The 22,719-nt window shown below is 41.2% G+C and overlaps 1 protein-coding gene across 1 annotated transcript; it reads right to left on the bottom strand.

Moving 5' to 3' along the window:
* Positions 1-1,190: 1,190 nt before the first annotated feature.
* LOC106567608 (sodium- and chloride-dependent GABA transporter 2-like) lies at positions 1,191-19,504 on the bottom strand. The gene is made up of 14 exons (XM_014137116.3): positions 19,132-19,504; positions 18,654-18,788; positions 17,977-18,117; positions 17,016-17,103; positions 16,776-16,908; positions 13,566-13,700; positions 11,005-11,108; positions 10,414-10,538; positions 7,919-8,031; positions 7,487-7,624; positions 5,566-5,668; positions 5,326-5,426; positions 2,613-2,783; positions 1,191-1,343 (listed from the first exon to the last, which is right to left on the bottom strand). The coding sequence occupies exons 1-14, from the start codon at positions 19,325-19,327 to the stop codon at positions 1,191-1,193; spliced, it is 1,836 nt and encodes a 611-aa protein (XP_013992591.2). The 5' UTR covers positions 19,328-19,504.
* Positions 19,505-22,719: the final 3,215 nt, after the last annotated feature.

Genomic DNA, 22,719 nt, shown 5'->3' with positions numbered 1-22,719 from the left:
TCAAGGCAGCTGGGACCATAGTCACCAAGAAAACAATTGGTAACACACTACGCCGTGAAGGACTGAAATCCTGCAGCGCCCGCAAGGCGCTCAAGAATACATATACATGCCCGTCTGAAGTTTGCCAATAAACATCTGAATGATTCAGAGGACAACTGGGGGAAAGTGTTGTGGTAAGATGAGACCAAAATGGAGCTCTTTGGCATCAAATCAACTCGCCGTGTTTGGAGGAGGAGGAATGCTGCCTATGACCCCAAGAACACCATCTCCACCGTCAAACATGGAGGTGGAAACATTATGCTTTGGGGGTGTTTTTCTGCTAAGGGGACAGGACAACTTCACCGCATCAAAGGGACGATGGACGGGGCCATGTACCGTCAAATCTTAGGTGAGAACATCCTTCCCTCAGCCAGGGCATTGAAAATGGGTCGTGGATGGGTATTCCAGCATGACAATGACCCAAAACAGACGGGCAAGGCAACAAAGGAGTGGCTCAAGAAGAAGCACATTAAGGTCCTGGAGTGGCCTAGCCAGTCTCCAGACCTTAATCCCATAGAAAATCTGTGGAGGGAGCTGAAGGTTCGAGTTGCCAAACGTCAGCCTCGAAACCTTAATGACTTGGAGAAGATCTGCAAAGAGGAGTGGGACAAAATCCCTCCTGAGATGTGTGCAAACCTGGTGGCCAACTACAAGAAACGTCTGACCTCTGTGATTGCCAACAAGGGTTTTGCCACCAAGTACTAAGTCATGTTTTGCAGAGGGGTCAAATACTTATTTCCCTCATTAAAATACAAATCATTTTATAACATTTTTGACATGCATTTTTCTGGATTTTTTTGTTGTTATTCTGTCTCTCACTGTTCAAATAAACCTACCATTAAAATTATAGACTGATAATTTCTTTGTAAGTGGGCAAACGTACAAAATCAGCAGGGGATCAAATACTTTTTTCCCCCACTGTACATGACTCTGAGTCTGTGTTCTCCACATCACTCTGTATAGACAAACGTCAAACTAAAATCCAACAAGGCATGTGTGGGTGAAGAGGGTGGCTGTTTCTTGATGGCGCCACTGCCAATGTAAAAACTAAGCACAAACAAACATGTATTTTTTTGCATGTGCAATACATTATACATTGGCACCGCAGATGGACTAAAGATTTACATTTCTCTCTGATAGTCTGTGAGAGTTCACAGTGCGTTCTCATCCCCCACTGTGAAGGAGAGAGGCTTCAGCTCCATGTTGGAGCTCATGACGTCAGAGGTCGCCAGATAAAGAGGGACTGTTCTGCATGTGTGGTTCACGGGGAGGTCGTCTACAGGCCGACAGAGCACAGAAAACCGCTGAGAAGTATAAAGAGTAAACTGTTATTATCGAACATGAGATGGGTGACAAATAACAGCTCGTATATATGGGAGAAAGAAAACAACTTAAATTAAGGATCTGAAATAGCAGACACAAGTGAAAACGTATTCTGTGTTTACATAAGTTAAGTTGTTGATTACAATTATTTACACTACATGAAAAGAAATATTGTATGTGTTAAGAATTGAATTGACAGCCCCAACATGTTTGTGTCATATTTGTGTAGCTTGACGAATCACTATTACTGTCATGGTCGTGATAATGGACAGACCAAGGCGCCGCATGTGTTGAGTTCCACATCTTTATTTGCAGTGAAAACTTAAACAAAAAACAATAAACATACAATGAACGTGAACTATGTGGTGCTGACTGCACTCACACAAAACAATATCTCACAAACGCAGGTGAGAAAAGGACCACATTAAATATGATCCCCAATTAGAGGCAACGATAATCAGCTGCCTCCAATTGGGAACCATACAAAAACACCAACATAGAAATATAATACTAGAACACCCCCTAGTCACGCTCTGACCTACTGCACCATAGAGAACCCCAAGGGCTCTCTATGGTCAGGGCATGACAATTACTGACATATCCAACTGGTTTAAGTTCTGTTCTGTGTGGAAGGACCACCAGAGGGCAGGCTGGGCTCACGGATAGTAGCCCAACAAGGCATGTGCGACAAGGTAACCAGAGGCAATTAAGCACAGCTGATGGTACTAATGACCTATTATCTTTTCCCTACGAGAGAGGAGGGAACCAGCAAGAAGGGGAAAAAACCTATCTCTGGAAGATGACTACCAAGAGAGAGAAGCTAACCACGAAGAACCATTAAGATGGTGACAAACCTGTGACATCTGGTATAGTTTAAAGATAATTGTATTGTGTTCCTCTTTGATCTGGAGAAGAAGATGTATGGTTTTCCTTGGGAGATTTTCATTGATTATGTTGGAGTGTTTGTATTGACCAAAATCCCTCAATAGAGAACTGTGTTCAATCAAGAAAACCTACTCCTGACTCGTTTCTTCCACCTTTCCGCTTTAGAGTGACGCCAATTTACTTGGTCCGATCACATCTGTTACAGTTTTGGATCTTAATTTGACCCTGCTTCTCACAGCAGGAAAATAATCTTGCAGGATCATATTAGGAGCGCATGTGAAACATAGTGACTATAAACTAGTCTAACCTAAACTAGACAAGACAAGACTGTCTAAAGATGTTGAAATGTATTGACTTGAGCTCACCTGGTGCAGGGTTCCATTGCCGTTGGCCATTTTGTAGACCATCCATAGCGGGATGAAGGAGAGGGAGATAGTGGCAACGAACCAGCCAATGATGTTAGCCCAGACAGGATAAACATATGTGTTGCTGAACTTCAATGGTGAGTACTTGACTATGGAGAAGATGAAGGTAGCCTATGGTTTGGGAGAGAAAAGAAACTCATTACAAAATGAAATTAACATTCACGCTCTCAACATAGAGATCTGACATGAGGCAAGACCGTGTGCGTGCTAGAGAGAGAAGCAGTAAGAGAGATACAGAGAGTGAGGTGTACGGAAAGCAGACGCCAATGGAGACAGCTAGTCTTACTGGGGTCTGACACGTAACGAAAAAGACATTACAGACAAAAGACTTTACAATTTACATACATTTAAAAACATTAACATGTAGTGTGTGTGTGTGTGTGTGTGTGTGTGTGTGTGTGTGAATCTATCAGCTACACATACATGTCAGTACATACACACAACAAGTAGGTCACGTGGGGGAGAGGCATTGTGCCGTGAGGTGCTACTTTGTTTTTTGAAACCAGGTTTTCTGTTCCCTTGCGCTATATAAGATTGAAGGGAGTTCCATGCACTCATGGCTCTGTATAATACTGTACGTTTCCTTGAATTTGTTCTGGACCTGGAGACTGTGAAAAGACCCCTGGCGGCATGTCTGGTGGGGTAAGTGTGTGTGTCAGCGCTGGGTGCTGTATGAATAATTGAATAAGAGATGTTTTTAACCATTTCAAATTATTATTAAATCAATTATATAGTTTGGGTAACACCAGTGATTTATCCTCCCTTGGCAAGGTGGGACGCTTATCACTTTTTAAATCCACTTTAATATGGGCTAGGTGGTTGCGTCCCACCCTAGTCAACAGCCAGTGGAATCGTGTGGCGCGAAATACAAATACCTCAAATGCTATAACTTCAATTTCTCAAACATATGACTATTTTACACCATTTTAAAGACAAGACTCCCGTTAATCTAACCACACTGTCCAATTTCAAAAAGGCTTTACAGCGAAAGCAAAACATTAGATTATGTCAGGAGAGTACCCTGCCAAAAATAATCGCACAGCAATTTTCAAAGCAAGCATATGTCACAAAAACCAAAACCACAGCTAAATGCAGCACTAACCTTTGATGATCTTCATCAGATGACACTCCTAGGACATTATGTTATACAATACATGCATGTTTTGTTCAATCAAGTTCATATTTATATCAAAAACCAGCTTTTTACATTAGCATGTGATGTTCAGAACTAGCATACCCACCGCAAACTTCCGGTGAATTTACTTAATTACTCACGATTAACGTTCACAAAATACATAAATTATTTTAAGAATTATAGATACAGAACTCCTTTATGCAATCGCGGTGTCAGATTTTAAAATAGCTTTTCGGCGAAAGCACATTTTGCAATATTCTGAGTAGATAGCCCGGCCATCACGGCTAGCTAATTTGACACCCACCAAGTTTGGCCCTCACCAAACTCAGATTTACTATAAGAAAAATTGGATTACCTTTGCTGTTCTTCGTCAGAATGCACTCCCAGGACTTCTACTTCAACAACAAATGTTGTTTTGGTTCGAAATAATCCATAGTTATATCCACATACCTCCGTTTTGTTCGTGCGTTCAGGTCAGTATCCGAAGGGTGACGTTCGAGCGCATTTCGTGACAAAATAATTCAAAATATTCCATTACCGTACTTCGAAGCATGTCAAACGCTGTTTAAAATCAATTTTTATGCAATTTTTCTCGTAAAATAGTGATAATATTCCAACCGGGCGACGTTGTATTCATGCACAGAGAGAAAGAAAAACATGGAGAATTCACATGAATGCGCATCTCCAGTGTCACTGTTCTCAGCCTGACCACTCACAAAATCTCCTGCTGTTTTTCGTCCAGAGACTGGAGAGACGTCATTCCACTTTCTGGCGCCTTCTGAGAGCCAATGGAAGCCTTAGAAAATGTCACGTTACAGCAGAGATGCTGTATTTTCAATAGAGATGCCGCAGAAGGAGAACAAATTGTCAGACAGGGCACTTCCTGTATGGAATCTTCTCAGGTTTTGGCCTGCCATATGAGTTCTGTTATACTCACAGACACCATTCAAACAGTTTTAGAAACTTTAGAGTGTTTTCTATCCAAATCTACTAATTATATGCATATTCCCGTTTATGGGCAAGAGTAGTAACCAGTTTAAATCGGGTACGTTTTTTATCCGGCCGTGCAAATACTGCCCCCTAGCCCCAACAGGTTTTAAGTAAGAAGGTAATGTCATCTAAAACAATAATCTGTTTCCATTACATGGAACAGTGTCCAAAATTGAAGTAGATCCAAGTAAATGTTTGATGAATTAATGATGAATAATGAACAATGTAAATCATGCTAATGTAACTTGTCTGTGTAAGCAGTATATAAGAGAACCAATGGGACTGCCCCAGCAGGGCTCCCGACCGACCTGTACTATGGTGCACTACGTTTGTTGGAACCTCTCCAGCTTGCTGATAATAAAGAATGATTCATTTAATATTGACTTCAGGTGTCCCTGGTGTTGAATTTCCACGACAGTTGACTAGGCATACAATTTGGAATTACCAACACATTAATGTTTATAAAAACAAGAAGTGATACTGGCATGCATAGTATTAATAATAGCCCTCTGATTACTGAATCCTTACTGTGCACACTGTCGGAGTGATGTAGAGCCAGCAGTACTTCATCAAAGGCAGAGGTCTGTAGCCAATCATATCACTGATGTTACCATAGAAACGTTCAGCACCTATAGTTCAAGGGGGGCACGTCACAAAAAGTCACAAATCACCATGTCACCATTGGTTGAATTCCCTATTGCCTTCAGACAGATGGCGTTATTCTAAAGTGAGTACATTGCTATGACCTATAGGCAGTGTACGACTCACCATAGACCCAGGCAATGCAGACAGACTGGCAAATGGCCAGCAGTAGCAGGGTGGTCCCACTGCACACATGGTGGTCTAGCAGCTGGAGCAGGTACATCCCTCCCTGGAGTAAAAACAAAACCTTATCATGACTTCACCCACACCTAACACAACACTTCAACATACCCAAAGTTTATTTTTCTCTACACATTTTGTTACGTTGCAGCTTTAATCTAAAATGTATTAAAATAAAACAAATCCTCATTAAACTACACATAATACCACATAATGACAAAGTGAAAACAGGTTTTTAGACATTTTTGCTAATTTATTAAAATAAAAACAGAAATATCTTATTTACATAAGGATTCAGACCCTCAATGTTTCCATTGATCATCCTTGAGATGTTTCTACAACTTGATTGGAGTCCACCTGTTGTAAATTCAATTGATTGGACATGATTTGGAAAGGCACACACCTGTCTATATAAGGTCTCACAGTTGACAGTGCAAAAACCAAGCCATGAGGTCAAAGGTTGTCCGTAGAGCTCCGAGACAGGATTGTTTCAAAAGCACAAATCTGGGAAGGGTACCATCACACTTCTGGAGTTTTGAAAGTTCCGAAGAACACAGTGGCATCCATTGTTCTTAAATGGAACAAATTTGGAACCACCAAGACACTTTCTAGAGCTGGCCGCCTGGCCAAACTGAGCAATTGGGGGAGAGCTCCAGAGCTCAAGAGTTCCTCTGTGGAGGTGGGAGAACCTTCCAGAAGGACAACCTTCTCTGCAGCACTCCACCAATCAGGCCTTTATGGTAGAGTGGCCAGACGGAAGCCACTCCTCAGTAAAAAGGCACATGACAGCCTGCTTGGAGTTTGCCAAAAGGCACATAAAGGACTCTCAGACCATGAGAAACAAGATTCTCTGGTCTGATGAAACCAAGATTGAACTCTTTGGCCTGAATGCCAAGCGTCACGTCTGGAGGAATCCTGGCACCATCCCTACGGCCAAGCATGGTGGTGGCAGCATCATGCTGTGGAGATGTTTTTCAGCGGCAAGGAGTGGGAGCCTAGTCAGGATCGAGGGAAAGATGAACAGAGCAAAGTACAGAGAGATCCTTTGATGTAAACCTGCTCCAGAGCGCTCAGGACCTCAGACTAGGGCAAAGGTTCACCTTCCAACTGGTCAACGACCCTAAGCACACAGCCAAGACAATGCAGGAGTGGCTTCCGGAAAGGTGTCCGAATGTCCTTGAGTGACCCAGCCAGAGCCCGGACTTGAACATGATCGAATATCTCTGGAGACCTGAAAATAGCTGTGCAGCAATGGTCCACATCCAACCTGACAGAGCTTGTGAGGATCTGCAGAGAAGAATGTGAGAAACTCCCCAAATACAGGTGTCCAAGCCTGTAGTGTCATACCCAAGAAGACTCAAGGCTGTAATCGCTGCCAAAGGTGCTTCAACAAAGTACTGAGTAAAGTGTCTGAATACTTACTGTACGTAAATGTGATATTTCAGTTTTTTTTATTTAGAATTAATTTGTAAAATTTCTAAAAACCTGTTTTTGATTTGTCACTATGGGGTATTGTGTGTCGATTGATGAGGGGAAAACAACTATTTAATCAATTTTAGAATAAGGCTGTAACATAACAAAATGTGGAACAAGTCAAGGGACTTGAATACTTTGCGAATGCATTGTACCTATACACACTTATAGTCACTACTCCCAAACCTTACATACCAACAAACAACATGTGTGGGTGTATGCATACAGCTTGGGCAAGTTCAGGAACATGACCTGACAAGGGCCTGTATCTTGGATCAGTTTATGATCCCTAGATCAGCACTCCTTCTCTGAGACGCTTTATGAATACGACCCCTGGTAAAACACTGGGCACTAGTCATAGACTAACAGTATGGGTAATGCATTGGTCTCTTACCTCTGTGACCAGGGCAAGTCCCAGTATGAAGCATATTGTGCAGATAGCCAGCAACAGCAGCTCTCTCCTGAACTCACGGCGCAGAAAGGTAGGGAACAGATCCACAACAGATGTCATCAAACACTCCAGCCCAACAAACTAGAGAGGGAGAGGGGAGAAAGAGAGGGAGAGCGAGATTAGATGTATAGTTTGAGTTTATGTCCATTAGGGTTATGGTCAATTCCATTTCAATTCAGGACATAAACTTCAATGTTCTCATTGAAAAATGTAAACACATTGAAATAAAATACAATTGGAGTTGACTTCATTCCTGAATTGAAACGGAATTTATGCCCAGACCTGTTAAGCCATGTTTGACAAACAGTTGACAATGACTAAGTTTATGTTGTTAGAAAAGTCTTCAGTGTGCATGAGACAAAGAGGGACACTTACCTGGCTATCCAGACCCAGAAGGATGATCATGATGAAGAAACAGGCAGACCAGATCTGAGGCATGGGCATCATGGCTACTGCTCGAGGATACACAATAAATGCCAGCCCAGGACCTGTACAAAGATAGGCATACTGACTGAGTACACTGACTGAGTACACTCAATCACTGCACACTGTGCAATTTGTGTCACTACAGTGCACGCTGACTACACATAAGTGCACACACTGACTGAACACATGGACTAAACCTAAACATAAAAATGGCATAAAAATTGATTTTAAACAGCGGTTGACGTGCTTCGAAGTACGGTAATGGAATATTTAGAATTCTTTTGTCACGAAATGCGCCGTGCTCGTCACCCTTATTTACCCTTTCGGATAGTGTCTTGAATGCACAAACAAAACGCCGCTATTTGGATATAACAATGGATTATTTGGGACTAAACCAACATTTGTTATTGAAGTAGAAGTCCTGGGAGTGCATTCTGACGAAGAACAGCAAAGGTAATAACATTTTTCTTATAGTAAATCTGACTTTGGTGAGTGCTAAACTTGCTGGGTGTCTAAATAGCTAGCCCTGTGATGCCGAGCTATCTACTGAGAATATTGCAAAATGTGCTTTCACCGAAAAGCTATTTTAAAATCGGACATATCGAGTGCATAGAGGAGTTCTGTATCTATAATTCTTAAAATAATTGTTATGTTTTTTGTGAACGTTTATCGTGAGTAATTTAGTAAATTCACCGGCAGTGTTCGGTGGGAATGCTAGTCACATGCTAATGTAAAAAGCTGTTTTTTGATATAAATATGAACTTGATTGAACAAAACATGCATGTATTGTATAACATAATGTCCTAGGGTTGTCATCTGATGAAGATCATCAAAGGTTAGTGCTGCATTTAGCTGTGGTTTGGGTTTATGTGACATTATATGCTAGCTTGAAAAATGGGTGTCTGATTATTTCTGGCTGGGTACTCTGCTGACATAATCTAATGTTTTGCTTTCGTTGTAAAGCCTTTTTGAAATCGGACAGTGTGGTTAGATTAACGAGAGTCTTGTCTTTAAAATTGTGTAAAATCGTCATATGTTTGAAAAATTGAAGTTTTTGCATTTGAGGTATTTGAATATCGCGCCACGGGATTACACTGGCTGTTGAGTAGGTGGGACGCAAGCGTCCCACCTAGCCCAGAGAGGTTATTCTCGGGATGTAACATTTGGAAAATAACGGGAAATATTTAACTCTAATGTACACACACAAATGGACACATTTTTTGTTAACTGTATTGCGGATGTAATATCCTCAGATATTATATACTGTATGTTCAATTTGTTACACAAATGGCTCAGTAAACAAACACATATGTGACCCGTTTCAGGAAGCTAGGCATATGTCGCACGTCACTACTTCACAGGAGAGGCATTTGAACGTAATTATTTTTTGTTATTTATCAAAATGCATTTTTTGGCAGAACTACCTTTTGGAACATGTGAACTTTCATGTGCCTTAATAACAAACCTGAATGCCAACTGGAAATACAAATAAAATGTTTAAATTACGTGCCTAGTTGGTTTAGCCATGGAAAAAGCTAGCTAGCTAACATTGGACCGAGTTGGTTAGCTAATAGTGTCCCATCCAGTTAGCTAGATGTGGCTGGGGGGTGTCTATAGCAATTATTTATGACACATCAAGCATCTTCTAATAATGATAAAATATTTAAACATTATTTTTATCTGTACACTTTCTATTTTTGATATTGCTACAATGCATATATGCAAGTAACAATTTCACTGTACCGTTTATACCTTCTGTATCCTGTGCATGTGACAAATAAACTTTGATTTTATTTGATATAGTGTGTGTTTACTAGAAACGATAATGTGAAGAACAACATGACCTGCACCAAAGTCAGATTAGGATTTAGGCCAAAGAAGAGAGAAAGTGCATTTTTACTTGGAATTTTTCCTTATTGTAGGCTCTTACTTTCACCACTTTTAGTCTTGAAATCTTTGGTTGTTTACTACACTACCTTACTCACTCTGTTTAGCACATGGCCTCACATTTGAATCTTTAAAGAGATGGGTGGGGCTAAGGCTTAAGAGGGTGTGAACGATGCTGAATAGGTGTAGACAAAGAAGAGCTCTCCAGTAGGTGAAGAAAATATTCAAGGAGCATTTCCTCAAAAGTGGGGTTACAAATTAATCTACTTTCAAAGCAGAATTACTTTCCCATTGTTCCTCAACTGTAGTGTATGATATGCCATTTTGTAGCTCTGAGTTTCTAACCATTTCAAATGTTGCTACATAAGACCGAATCGAGGTGGTCGGTCACATATAGAAACCAAATAAAAAAAAGTTATTTAAGAAGATTACTTACTATAAGAAGTTTTCAGTCATTGTGGATTAACTTTTACGGCATTATGATCTTCTATGGAATAATGTCAAACATTCTAATGGTAAAATCCATCTCTCTTGTCTGTTACAGTATCAACGTTTACCTGACTCAGCCACCTCTTCAATGGACACCCCCTGTTCATAGGTCATGAAGCCCAAAACAGAGAAGATTGCAAAGCCTGACACAATGCTGGTGCCACTGTTTAGAAGACACAGGTAAAAACAGTCCCTGGGGAAAAAAATACAAAATTACATGTTAGGGGAAATAGTGATCTATCTTTGGCCTGGAGATACTTTATAACTTGCGAGTGATTCCCAAAGTCTCTTAATCCTATACATCTGCAGTCTTTCTTTTTAATCAGTGTCAAGCAGTCAGACTGGGGGTGGGTTTCACTGACACTCCGGAGACCATAGAGTTGGAAAGAGGGCACACCCCTTATCTTTGTATGTATTGCTTCTGTGAGAGCATGGGCAGCTCTAAGGTTGGTGGTTTACTACCACCTGTAGTGCAGGAATGTTTGCTCAGGAGTATAAGTCATTGGCTGATCCCTCCTACTGACCTGTGATCCCTCATAGGAAGTCCCAACCGGTTGACTACTTTAAAATGCTGAAATACTTCAATGGTGCTGCCCATGCTAAAAAAGTCAGGTTTGTGGCATGTGTGTCCTCTATACACCCCTATGCCAATGACTCACTTGTAGCAGTCGTTGTTGTAACCGTTGTAGCTGCCCAGGGATGTGAGAAAGCCCAAGCTGATAGCATAGGAGAAGAAAATCTGTGTGCCTGCATCCATCCACACCTTAGATGAGATGAATAGCACATTACACATAGCATTAAATTCATGGAGATATTATGATTCTTGTTTGTGTGTGTGTGTGTGTGTGTGTGTGTGTGTGTGTGTGTGTGTGTGTGTGTGTGTGTGTGTGTGTGTGTGTGTGTGTGTGTGTGTGTGTGTGTGGTGTGTGTGTGTGTGTGTGTGTGTGTGTGTGTGTGTGTTTTTGTGTGTGTCAAGCCGGCAAAAGGCTTGACGTCGAAAGTCTGGGTGACGCCACCAAACGGCAACACCTCCAGTCTGTTCTCAGTGCAAAACTGCCCAAAGAATATGAGGATACTGAAACACAGTGGAGCATGATCAAGTCCACCATCCTCAACACCTGCAAGAACACCCTAATGATGAGAAGGACTCAGAAATTGAACAGCTCATTAACACCAAGCGGAGAACCTCCTGCGCCTGGCAGAGCGACATCAACTGCAGAGCTAGAAGAGAAGCTCACGCCAGGGGAAGAAGGAACTAAAGAACGCCGGGTAAGGGAACTAAAGAACAAATGGACAGAAAAGGCCCTGGAGATCCAGCAACTGGCAGACTCTGGAGATTCCGGAGGCTTTTTCGACTCCATGAAGGTGGTATGTGGACCCAGTTACCACGGCCTAAACCCAATCCGCTCCAAAGGTGGTCTAAAGCTGTTAAAGGATGATGAATCCATCCAATCCCGTTGGAAAGACTACTTCAAAGAACTCCTCAACAGAAAAACAATGGTTGAGAGGGCAGTTGAGAGTGAAGCACAAAGGAGGACATAGGATAACCACCCAGCCTGCAGGAGGTGCAAGATGCCATCAGGAAGATGAGGAACAACAAGGCCGCTGGTCCTGATAGGATTCTGGCGAAAATCCTAAAGGAAGGTGGGCCAGATCTCCTAGATCACATACAGTACATGCCTTGCTCTTCAAGATCTGGGACAAGGAGGAAATCCCTGCAGAACTCAGGGACACCCTAATCATCACAATTGTTTGGTGGACATGAGGGAGGCATCACCAGAAAAACACATTCCCGCATACTGGGCAACTGACTCCTTTCCCTGTCAGAAGACATTTTCCCAGAATGTCAGTGTGGCTTTCGCCCAACAGAGAAACCATGGACATGATTTTTCACTGCGTGGCAACTGCAAGAAGCAACCACTGTATAGACCTTACAAAAGCCGTTGACACTGTGAACCATCATGCTGATTATGTTAAAAAAAAAAAAATGGGCTGCCCTGACAAATTTACCAGAATACTGCAACTGCTGTATGACATGTCAGCAACAGTGCTCAGTAACAGTGGCACTGAAACGGAACCCTTCAAGGTTCAACTTGAGAAAAACAGGGCAGCATCTTTGCACCCACCCTTTTCTCTAACTTCATCGCTGTCATCCTCCACCTCACAGGCCAAAACCTGCCTCAGTGAGTCCAAATCCTGTACAGAATAGACGGCATACTCTTCAACCTTACAGGCCTTTTTTTTTTACTGTATATCAATATCAAATCATTTCTGGGTAACAATTAAGTACCTTACTGTAATAGTTTTCAATTAAAATTGACAAAAATAGATTTCTTAGCAAAAAGATATTTCTCAAGCAAGAATTTTGCTAGGACTGTCTGGGAGTGGTCTGAGTGAGGAAGGGGGGAACTTAATATGATCTGTTATTTGCATAGACATATGGAACCCTCTTTGTTATTGGTCTATTAACCATCACCATGCAAACCGAAACTGACGCCCATTCAAACAGGCATCAGAAGGTCCTGTGTAGTATGTATTGTATTTTCAACCAGCAACTACCAGGAAATAACACTGATACAACACTTAATACACCACCATCTAAGCTGTGCCAGTGGAGCATTCTCAAGACAAGCGCACAAACACCAGTTTCCTGGATGTGGCCCGAACATGAAGAGCATCACCACCCCTCAAAACCAACTCAGATGGACTGACCATTTTGTCAGGATGCCCAACTCCTGCCTCCAGAAAACAGGTGCTGTACTCACAACTAAACTAAGGAAAGAGTGCCCCTGGCGGACAAAATAAGCGGTACGAGGATAACATCAAAACAAACCTCAAAAAGTGCCACATAGACATATTCAAGCTGGGAGGACACTGTAAAAAGACAGGTCGACATGGAGGAAAACTCTCCATGAGGGAGAAGCACTTATGAAGATCTTCGCCGTGCAGCATATGACAAGCGGCAACTTCGAAAGAAGAAACTTTCCATCAAGGAGGCCCAACCACCATCCACCACCACTACTACTCAACCTTGCCCACACAGCACCAAAATGTGCGGCTCCCGGATTGGCATTTTCAGCCATCTGAAGACCCACAAGCAGGATCCACCAGGACAACAATCAAACTCGACCCCGAGTGATCGTCGGTGATGATGATGATTATAATGATGTTGTCTGTGTTTCTGTGTGCGTGTGTGTCAAGCCATGTACTGTAGGCTTACCTGTGGGTCTGTGAGGCGAGAGATGTCAGGGTAAATGTAAAACAGGATGCCGTCTATGGCCCCAGGCAGAGTGACACCGCGAATCAGCAGGATCAGGAGCATGGCATATGGGAATGTGGCCGTAAAGTAAGCAGCCTGACAGGAGAGAGAACAGAAATAACTTAGTACATTGTAATCTAAACAACCCTGTCAGTTTGTAGAGGGAGTTATGGTCATATTGAATTGGTGGAGACTATATGGAGTCAGAGTGAAGTCATTGAGTTAGACAATAAGTCATAATGTGCACTATTATAGATAAACTTACGGATATGTACAATGCTGTGCCAAGAAATCAGTACAAAATTAACACAACCGCAGACAACACAGACTTCTATGAAAGACTTACCTGTTGATAGAAAAGCAGATAATAAAATGTATTCTGTATAACTCACAGAATACATTTTCTCGAAGAAAAAAGACTCAACAACAAATCTCAGGATCTTTAACGTTGAGGTGATATGGTTTTCTCAGTGACTTAAAGGGTGAGTTAAAACCCAGCAAACATGCCCACATCGGCCCATGTGGGCCCAATGCGGGCTAACATATTGGCCTTTTAGGCTGCCCACATTGGGCCAATGCGCCTTTGCTATTTAAAAGGAATGTATTTATTTATTACAATTTAGTTCAATGCACATATGGCATCATTTTCGACCCTTAAAAGGTATTTTTTAGGGAGCGAGATACATTGAACTCAGAAAGACAACCAAGTTGTTAATATCCTACATATATTTTTACAAAAGAAACTGTTTAGTTTCTCATATGTCACATGCACAGAAAATTGGGCATCACATAACAGAACACAAACTGGAATAACACACTCAGTTATGGTTGCACAAAAATAATTACTTGCAAACCATTCCCCCAAATCTTCTAATGAGCCCCTCTTCTAGCATGGCTTAGTATTAAGTATTTTATTAGGATTCCCATACGGAAGTCCAGAGAGGACATACAGTGCATTCAGAAAGTATTCAGACCCCTTGACTTTTTCCATATTTTGTTACATTACAGCCTTGTTCTAAAAATGGATCAAATGTATTCATCTACACACAATACCCCATAATAACAAAGCAAAAACAGGATATTAGACATATTTTCAAATGGTTTAAAAAGAAAAAACAGAAATACCTTATTTACAAAACGCAAAATCCCTTGTCATGTCGAGATTATTTATTTCATGATCACGACATAAAAAGCTGTTTTATTGAGATCACAAGATAATTTTCTCATGATCGTGGCTTAACAAAAGTTGTTTGGTCGAGATCGTGAGATTACCTCTATCAATAGGAGTAAACGCATTGATGATAGATTGACAATATGGCTAAGGCGGCAGAGACAACGGTGTATCAGGGCGTATGTTTTTATTAATTGCTACACTAAGGGTTGGTGCATTTAATGCTAACACCATGCCTTCATTTGTGTTTGGCAGTCATTATCCATTTATAAATTGGAATGTTAGCACGCTAAAATGGCCCTTACCTCGAGCTAAGAGCTCTTGTGGCATCTAAGCCGTCATGGGGCATTTATGTTTTGTGGACAATGTAAATATAATCCACAAAACAATAAGTGTCCCTTATAATTATATACATATCAGTTATGCAATCTAACAACCAGCATAGATAACAAGCTAGCTCACAAGACTAGACAAGTTAGCTGCATTGTTCCTTGCATGTGATTGACTATGGTCTTGGGGGCGGTACGCAGCCTGGGAGAAGGAGATGCCTGTCATGCATCGTTCAGGGCTTAAATGCCCCTTATTGCGATTAATGCAGCCGCAGGGCTCCTTGCTTGATGATGTAGCTATCGTGCACCTGATCAAATGAAAGGATGAATCGTGGTACTTTTTATGTCGTGATCACAAGAAAAACATATTGTGATTTCGACAGAATAACTTTTGTTATGTAGTGATCATGAGATAATTGAGTTGTGAGCTCGACATAATGAGGGAACTTTTATTAGCATTTTTTATATGTCCTCTCTGGACATATGAACGCAGCCGCTACTCTACCTGGGTTCCACACAAAACATAAAACATGACATAATACAGAACATTAAAAGACAATAACAACTTAAGGACAAAACTACATAGATTTCAAATAAGAATACTTACTTTCATACACTTACACAAAACCTCTGGAGATAATAACAGCTCAGCACAAAGCTACCTGAATTTCAAATCGGAATTCACACTTTCATGCACTTAAGTCTAACATTCCATGCTTAATAACGTTACATTACACATACATACTTTTTTGATAATCGTAATATGTTTTGGATACCAGCCAGTGGGTCATAGTGGGTCTCTCATAGTGGGTCTCTCATGCTGTTGGGAGTTGTTTATTAAAAAAGGAACAGACATTCACACCGGATTGGAGCTTTCCACACAGTGAATGGAGTACCATACATACGTCGCCTCGGCAATCGTGACAGCCTTCCCTTTTCATTATGTTTTACAGCCACCGTCAGACACAGTGTGTTCTCTTATGGTGATATGTAACTTAGTGGAGCTGAACAGAGTCTTAGTGGAGCTGACCACTCACACCAGGGCAGAGCCATTCATAAAAAGAACAGGGTCCGTGTTGGGCTGATATGGGATTGGTGTGGGCTAATCACTATCGGTTGGTGTGGGCTAGCCCATGTTGGGTTGGTGTGGGCTTGGTGTGGGCTAATCACTATCGGTTGGTTAGCCCCATGTGGGTATTATGTGGGCACGGGCTAGCCCACACCAACCCAACATGGGCTAGCCCACACCAAGCCCACACCAACCCAACATGGGCTAGCCCACACCAAGCCTACACCAACCCAACATGGGCTAGCCCATGTTGGGTTGGTGTGGGCTAGCCCATGTTGGGTTGGTGTGGGCTTGGTGTGGGCTAGCCCATGTTGGGTTGGTGTGGGCTAGCCCGTGCCCACATAATACCCACATGGGGCTAATTGGGTCATGTTTGCTGGGAAGGTATAAGCATGAGACTCAAGGACATCAGTTGCAGTTGTTATGTCTGTCTGTTTTTGTACTGCACATACAAAATACGTAGATAAGAAAATACCCATACCACATTCTAACCAGTAGATGTGGTAGTTACAATAGTGTGATACCGCATGTCACACACAATGCCACTGTGGAAATAGAGTGGGGACGTTCATAGAGGTCAGTTAGTATTCATTGAGTCTCACCTTGCCTGTGGACTTAATTCCCTTCCAGACACAGAAGTAACAGATGACCCAGGTGAGAAGGAGACACAGCGCCAGCTCCCATCTAATGCTGCCCATCTCCTCGATCCCCCCAGAAATGTTCAGCACCCTGCGCCTGAGAGAGAGAGAGAGAGAGAGAGAGAGAGAGAGAGAGAGAGATGGTGAGAAGGTTTGGGAATCCTGCTGAACACGTCACATGCGTAAAGTAAGGGGGCTGCTTACTCCCAAAACTCCATGACTGGCAGTGTGGCATTCTGTCTTGATGTCAGGTTAGTGCTGTGATTCTGCTTGCTGTTGTCCATGCATGAGTCTAGGGCAGACAAGTTGATTTGGTACATGTAACACACATTGTAAACTGACAATTCAACTTTTTTGATTGATCCTCCTTACATTGTACCTCTCCATATCATGGTATAATATTGTAAGATATAGGTTGGTAAAAAGTACAATTTTAGATCACAAACTTTAAGGCCTGGTATTAAATCGTCCTTGTTTTGGCAATAGTTAATGGTAATGAGATAACAAGTTAAAAAAAAATGTTTGTGGAATAAAATAACAGGGTACAACAGCTTAAACTTTAATAAACAAATGTAATAATTACAAAGGAATGTTCCACCAAATTCACTTTGGTTAACTTCCAGTTATGGTCCCTCTCTGTTGTTAATTAATGTTGTACACTGGTAACTCAAACTCTTTGACCCCTCCCCATGCCTCTTATGACCTCTCCCCATGCCTCATTCTATTTTATTTATTTTTATTTCACCTTTATTTAACTAGCCAGGGCAGTTAAGAACAAATTCGTATTTACAATGTCGGCCTACCAAAAGGCAAAATGCCTCCTGCGGGGTTGGGGGCTGGGAAGAAAAATAAATGAAATAAAAAGAAAAATATAGGACAAAACACACACCACGACAAGAGAGACAACACAACATTACATAAAGAGAGACCTAAGACAACAACATAGCATGGCAGCAACACATGAAAACACAGCATAGTAGCAGCACAACATGACAACAACATGTTAGCAACACCACATGGTAGCAGCACAACATTGTAGAAGCACAAACGTTATTGGGCACAGACAACAGCACAAAGGGCAAGAAGGTAGAGACAACAATACATCACGCGAAACAGCCACAACTGTCAGTAAGAGTGTCCATGATTGAGTCTTTGAGTCTCTTACCAGTGTTCCACCAGTTTCCGCAGCTTGCCCAGGGTAGCTCTGCACTGAAGGAGGAGAAGAGATAGAAAAAGGCCCATGCCAAGATCACAATGTAGGAGATGGCACCGAATGAGATGACAAGGTTACAGGCGTAGCCCATACCTGTGGAAAATACCATGTTTTAGCATTCAGCACCATTTTAATACAGATTGTGAAAATCTTAATTGTCCCAAAATGGATGTAGCTGTACATATATTAAATAAAAACATACAAGTAAATTAAATGTAGGGTTTAACTTGACCAAAACCAACACTGTAATTCGTGTGCTATACTTTCTACTGTTCGTACGACGCATATAATAAGTTGTATGTCATTCATTGGGGTCCCGACTTGGAAAACCCGTGCATACGTTGGGCATTTTCTTGAGCACCGATGGGCCTTTGTTGATAAATTACAGAATAGTTAGGATAAAAAGATACAAGGCCAAAATTACTGGAGAGATGGACCAAACAATGACATGAAAATCTCCTGACATTTTAATTTTAAGAAATGTAGAACAGTAAGAAGATGATGTAATTCTAATAAACACTGCTAGTACTGGGGTGCAGCTAATCTGATCAGGTCTGTGCGTTCTGCCATAACGATGTATGAAAAGAAGTATTCGATGTTTCCCCATGCGCCAACATAAAAAGGTTTACCCTCAAATAGCGGACAAATCTTTCTCCAACATGTTATTCCTCCCTGGCTGGTGTATTGTCCCAGAGAAGTCTCCAGGAAGAATAGCGGGATCCCGCACGTCACCAAGAACAAAACATATGGAATGAAGAACACACCTGCCAGACACGAAAAAATCTGGTAAATCAAGACATGCGCAAATGTCACTGTTAACGAAATTACGCACAGTGTATCAAATGCATTGCTCTAGAACGATCTAATGACCGACTATTGGACAACATCAGAGTTTCCACTAGTTACTGGTTTCCACTAGTTACCACAGCCACAAAGTCTTAATTGGCTAGGGCTCCCATAAAAACTCATGAAACTAAAATGTGCTTTTTGGTCTTAATTTAAGTTTAGGGTTAGGTTTAAAATCAGATTTGAAGAAGATAAATTGTAGAAATAAGCGGGGTTATGAATTTGTGGCTGTGGTAACTGGTGACGACCGTTTTCACTCACCCCCTCCGTTTTTGTAACACAAGTAAGGGAATCTCCACACGTTTCCAGGTCCAATTATAGCTCCCATCACCGTTAAAATATACTCGGCTTTACTCTCCCAGTTTCCCCTCGCTTCCAGCTCCTTTAGTTTTGCTTGGCCATTGGCTGTGCTGGGCATCATTTGCAGTTTGGGGTCTTTCTTCTCGTTGTAGTTCATGGTGGTGCCCGATACTTTTTAGGTTGCGTAAGTAAAGTTTTCCTTGGATTTGAGAAGTTGTAGCTGACGTTGGCACGGTCGGAGGTCTATATAGACAGGATATATGTGTGTAAACAAAACCCACCAATCCTGTCCTAAATGGGGTCAAGGGTGGGATTAGAGGAAAACTGTGCAGGACCAATCCTCATCATCTCAGGTATGAATGAAACTGGCAGATTGAAAGAGCAGTGGCGAGAGAGGGGGCTGAGGGAGTGTGGTTTAGTAAGTGTGTGTGTGTGTGTGTGTGTGTGTGTGTGAGAGAGAGAGAGAGAGAGAGAGAGAGAGGGGGGGGGGGTATTTTTTTTAAAGAGAGAGAAAGAGAGAGCTGTGTGGTTTCGTAAACGTGTGCACGTGCGTGTGTGCGGGTGAAAAGAGAGGTAGAAGAGATAGGGCGAGTCATAAAGCCCACCTATTTCTACAATTTATCTTCGTAAAATGTGATTTTAACCACACTTTTTGTTTTCATGCATTTATACGATATGGACAATTTTGACTTTGTGGCTGTGGTAAAGAGTGGGAACCGAGATTGAATGTCAGTTTCTGTTTCTGGGAAACGATGTCACAGTCCCCAATATTGGCTATACACTCCAAATACACATTTGTATGTGCATTTTATGTGTGTTCTGAGAGAATCACCGTATTTGTATTTATATGTATTAGGGATCCGCATTAGCTGATGCCAAGGCAGCAGCTACTCTTCCTGGGGTCCAGCCACATTAAAGCACTTACATATAACAAAATATTAAACAGTACATCATTTAACATTGTTACACCACTACATATCTACAATACAAAATGTATAATACCACCATACAACAATATTACAATGTACGTGTGTGTAGAGTGCGTATGTCTGGGACTTTGTGTGTGTCTCTTCACAGTCCCCGCCGTCCCATAAGGTGTATGTCTTCAGGGGTATGCATATCTGTGTTGTTGGCTTGTGCACGGCTACAAACGCATTAGTAGACAACATTGGCGAATCTGTCCATTGTCTTATTATGCAATTTGCCATAAAAATGAGATAATATGTGATTCATTTTGATAAGCAAGTTTTTTTTGTAAATAAATAACTATTTATTGTTTTATATAAATACATATATTTATTATTATTATTATTGTTATTATTATTATTATCATTAAAACATTTTGTAAAAGCCTATCCAAGTAATCGTTCGGATTTGATCAGCTGTCACGGGAAGACAAGGAAAACGTGCAGATGAGCTTTCAATAAATGCTAATTAAACCTAACGAAAAGTGATGAAACCCCTTTATTTGTCAAACATATCTTGCCATATTTAAATTTCATATAAATGACATTGTCCTTTACAGTCTCGTCTGGTACACTCTGAAAGACTACATTAAGACTTCTATCTGTTAAAACGTGTAATATTAATCTGTATCCAGACGATGTACTCCAACGGCTGACCAGGCTATGTTAGAGCTGCAATATGACCTTGTTGCCTTACAAAAAGCACTGGTTGGTTTAAAACTTCTACTTAATTCTGACAAGACGACCAAATACATGTTGTTCTCTCATTCTCGCAACAACAAAAAAATCAGATGGACTACATATTTATGTGACAACGTTGGACCCGCTTGTGTCCCCCCTAAATGTGGAGTATGAAATCATTTTTACTTATAACTCATTTTTGCTATCGTTCTTTTTTTACATCCGTTATTAGACAGTGGCAACGCGGAAAGCTAATGATTATGAACATGGTATTTTGCCTGCTAATGCCTGCAATGCAGTGAAGAAAACGATATGACAACAATAACGTCTAATGTAACTGGCCCCTCTGACAGTACAACTGGCCCCAGCTTGGCACCCCCAGTTGAAATGGTCTAGAACCGCCACTGCCTATATGATGAAAAGGTTGGCTGGTCCTCATTAAACTCCCGTAGATGCTTCATTACTCCTTTTTGTTTGCAACAGAGTACTACATAGGCGTCCAACTATACAAACATGAGATACCAAATACGTTCACAGGATTGGTTAACTCTTGAGGTTCGTCAGATCTCCACCGAATTAGCTAAATCCGCTTTTACAGTGTCTTGTGAAAGTATTCACCCCCTTGGCATTTTTCCTATTTTGTTGCCTTACCAGTTGGAATTAAAATTATTTTTGGTGGGGTTGTATCATTTGATTTACACAACATGCCTACCACTTTGAAGATGCAATTTTTTTTAAATTGTGAAACAAACAAGAAATAAGACAAAAAAGAACCTGAAAACTTGAGCGTGCATAACTATTCACCCCCCCCTCTTGGGGTATGTCTCTATAAGCTTGGCACATCTAACTGCTCCAGCTCCTTCAAGTTGGATGGGTCCCCAATCTTTAAGTCATACCACAGATTCTCAGGTTGTAATGTTTGCTAGTTTGCTTTACATTGTATTTTCATTTACATTTTAGTCATTTAGCAGATGCTCTTATCCAGAGCGACTTACAGTAGTGATTGGATACATTTTAGTACTTTTTCGTACTGTTCCCTCTTGGGAGTCGAACACACAACTCTGGAGTTGCAAGCGCCATGCTCTACCAACTGATTTAGATTTGATTTGATCTTATTAATTGCCTTATTAATACTATATATATATATTATATATATATATATATATATATATATATATTATATATATATATATATATATTTAACCTTTATTTAACTAGTCAATTCAGTTAAGAACACATTTTTATTTACAATGACGGCCAAACACCAGCCAAACCCGGACGACGCTGGGCCAATTGTGCCCTGCCCTATGGGACTCCCAATCATGGCCGGATGTGATACAGCCAGGATTCAAACCAGGGACTGCCTCTTGCACTGAGATGCAGTGCCTTAGACCGCTGCGCATCTCGATATGCAGGGCTCCCTTATGAAGAGACCCTGGTCTTAATTGTGACTCCCTGTTTTAAATAAAGGTAAAAAAAAAAAATAAAATGAAATGCATGGACTGCAGGTGGTCAACTTAGGTCTTGAAAAGCTTTAAATGAACAGAACAAAGTGTTCCCCTTCCAAACTTCAGCCAGACTCATAACTACCTTTGAACATTTTGTTGCCTCAGATACAAATACAAAATAATTGTTGGGGCATGTTCAGACACTCTCAACTGTGCAAGAGGCTATTCAATTTCTAATGTTCTTGAGCTAAAAAAAGCTAAGAATAAAACTGAGAATGTCCTGTGTAGAATGACATAGACTACATTACAATTAGCAAAATAATGGTCACTGACTAGTTTAATTGATGTTTCCAAAGTGATTGATGGTTTACAAACATATTTAGTTTATGAAGCCCATGCAGGAATTTAATTGATGCTGTCATGCAGCACTATGCCTTCAACCAACTGAGCAATCT

Source organism: Salmo salar, chromosome 13 (assembly GCF_965601325.2).
Source record: "Salmo salar chromosome 13, fSalSal1, whole genome shotgun sequence".
Classification (NCBI taxonomy): Eukaryota; Metazoa; Chordata; class Actinopteri; order Salmoniformes; family Salmonidae; genus Salmo; species Salmo salar.
This window is presented reverse-complemented; position numbering and strand designations above follow the sequence as displayed.

Coding starts and splice junctions, on each gene's coding strand:
- LOC106567608 (XM_014137116.3), bottom strand. CDS start 19,327: ATGAACTACAACGAGAAGAAAGACCCCAAACTGCAAATGATGCCCAGC. Junction 5,427..5,565: donor CTGCATTGCCTGGGTCTATG/GTGAGTCGTACA, acceptor CTTGAACTATAG/GTGCTGAACGTTTCTATGGT. Junction 2,784..5,325: donor TCACTCCGACAGTGTGCACA/GTAAGGATTCAG, acceptor CCCAAACCATAG/GCTACCTTCATCTTCTCCAT.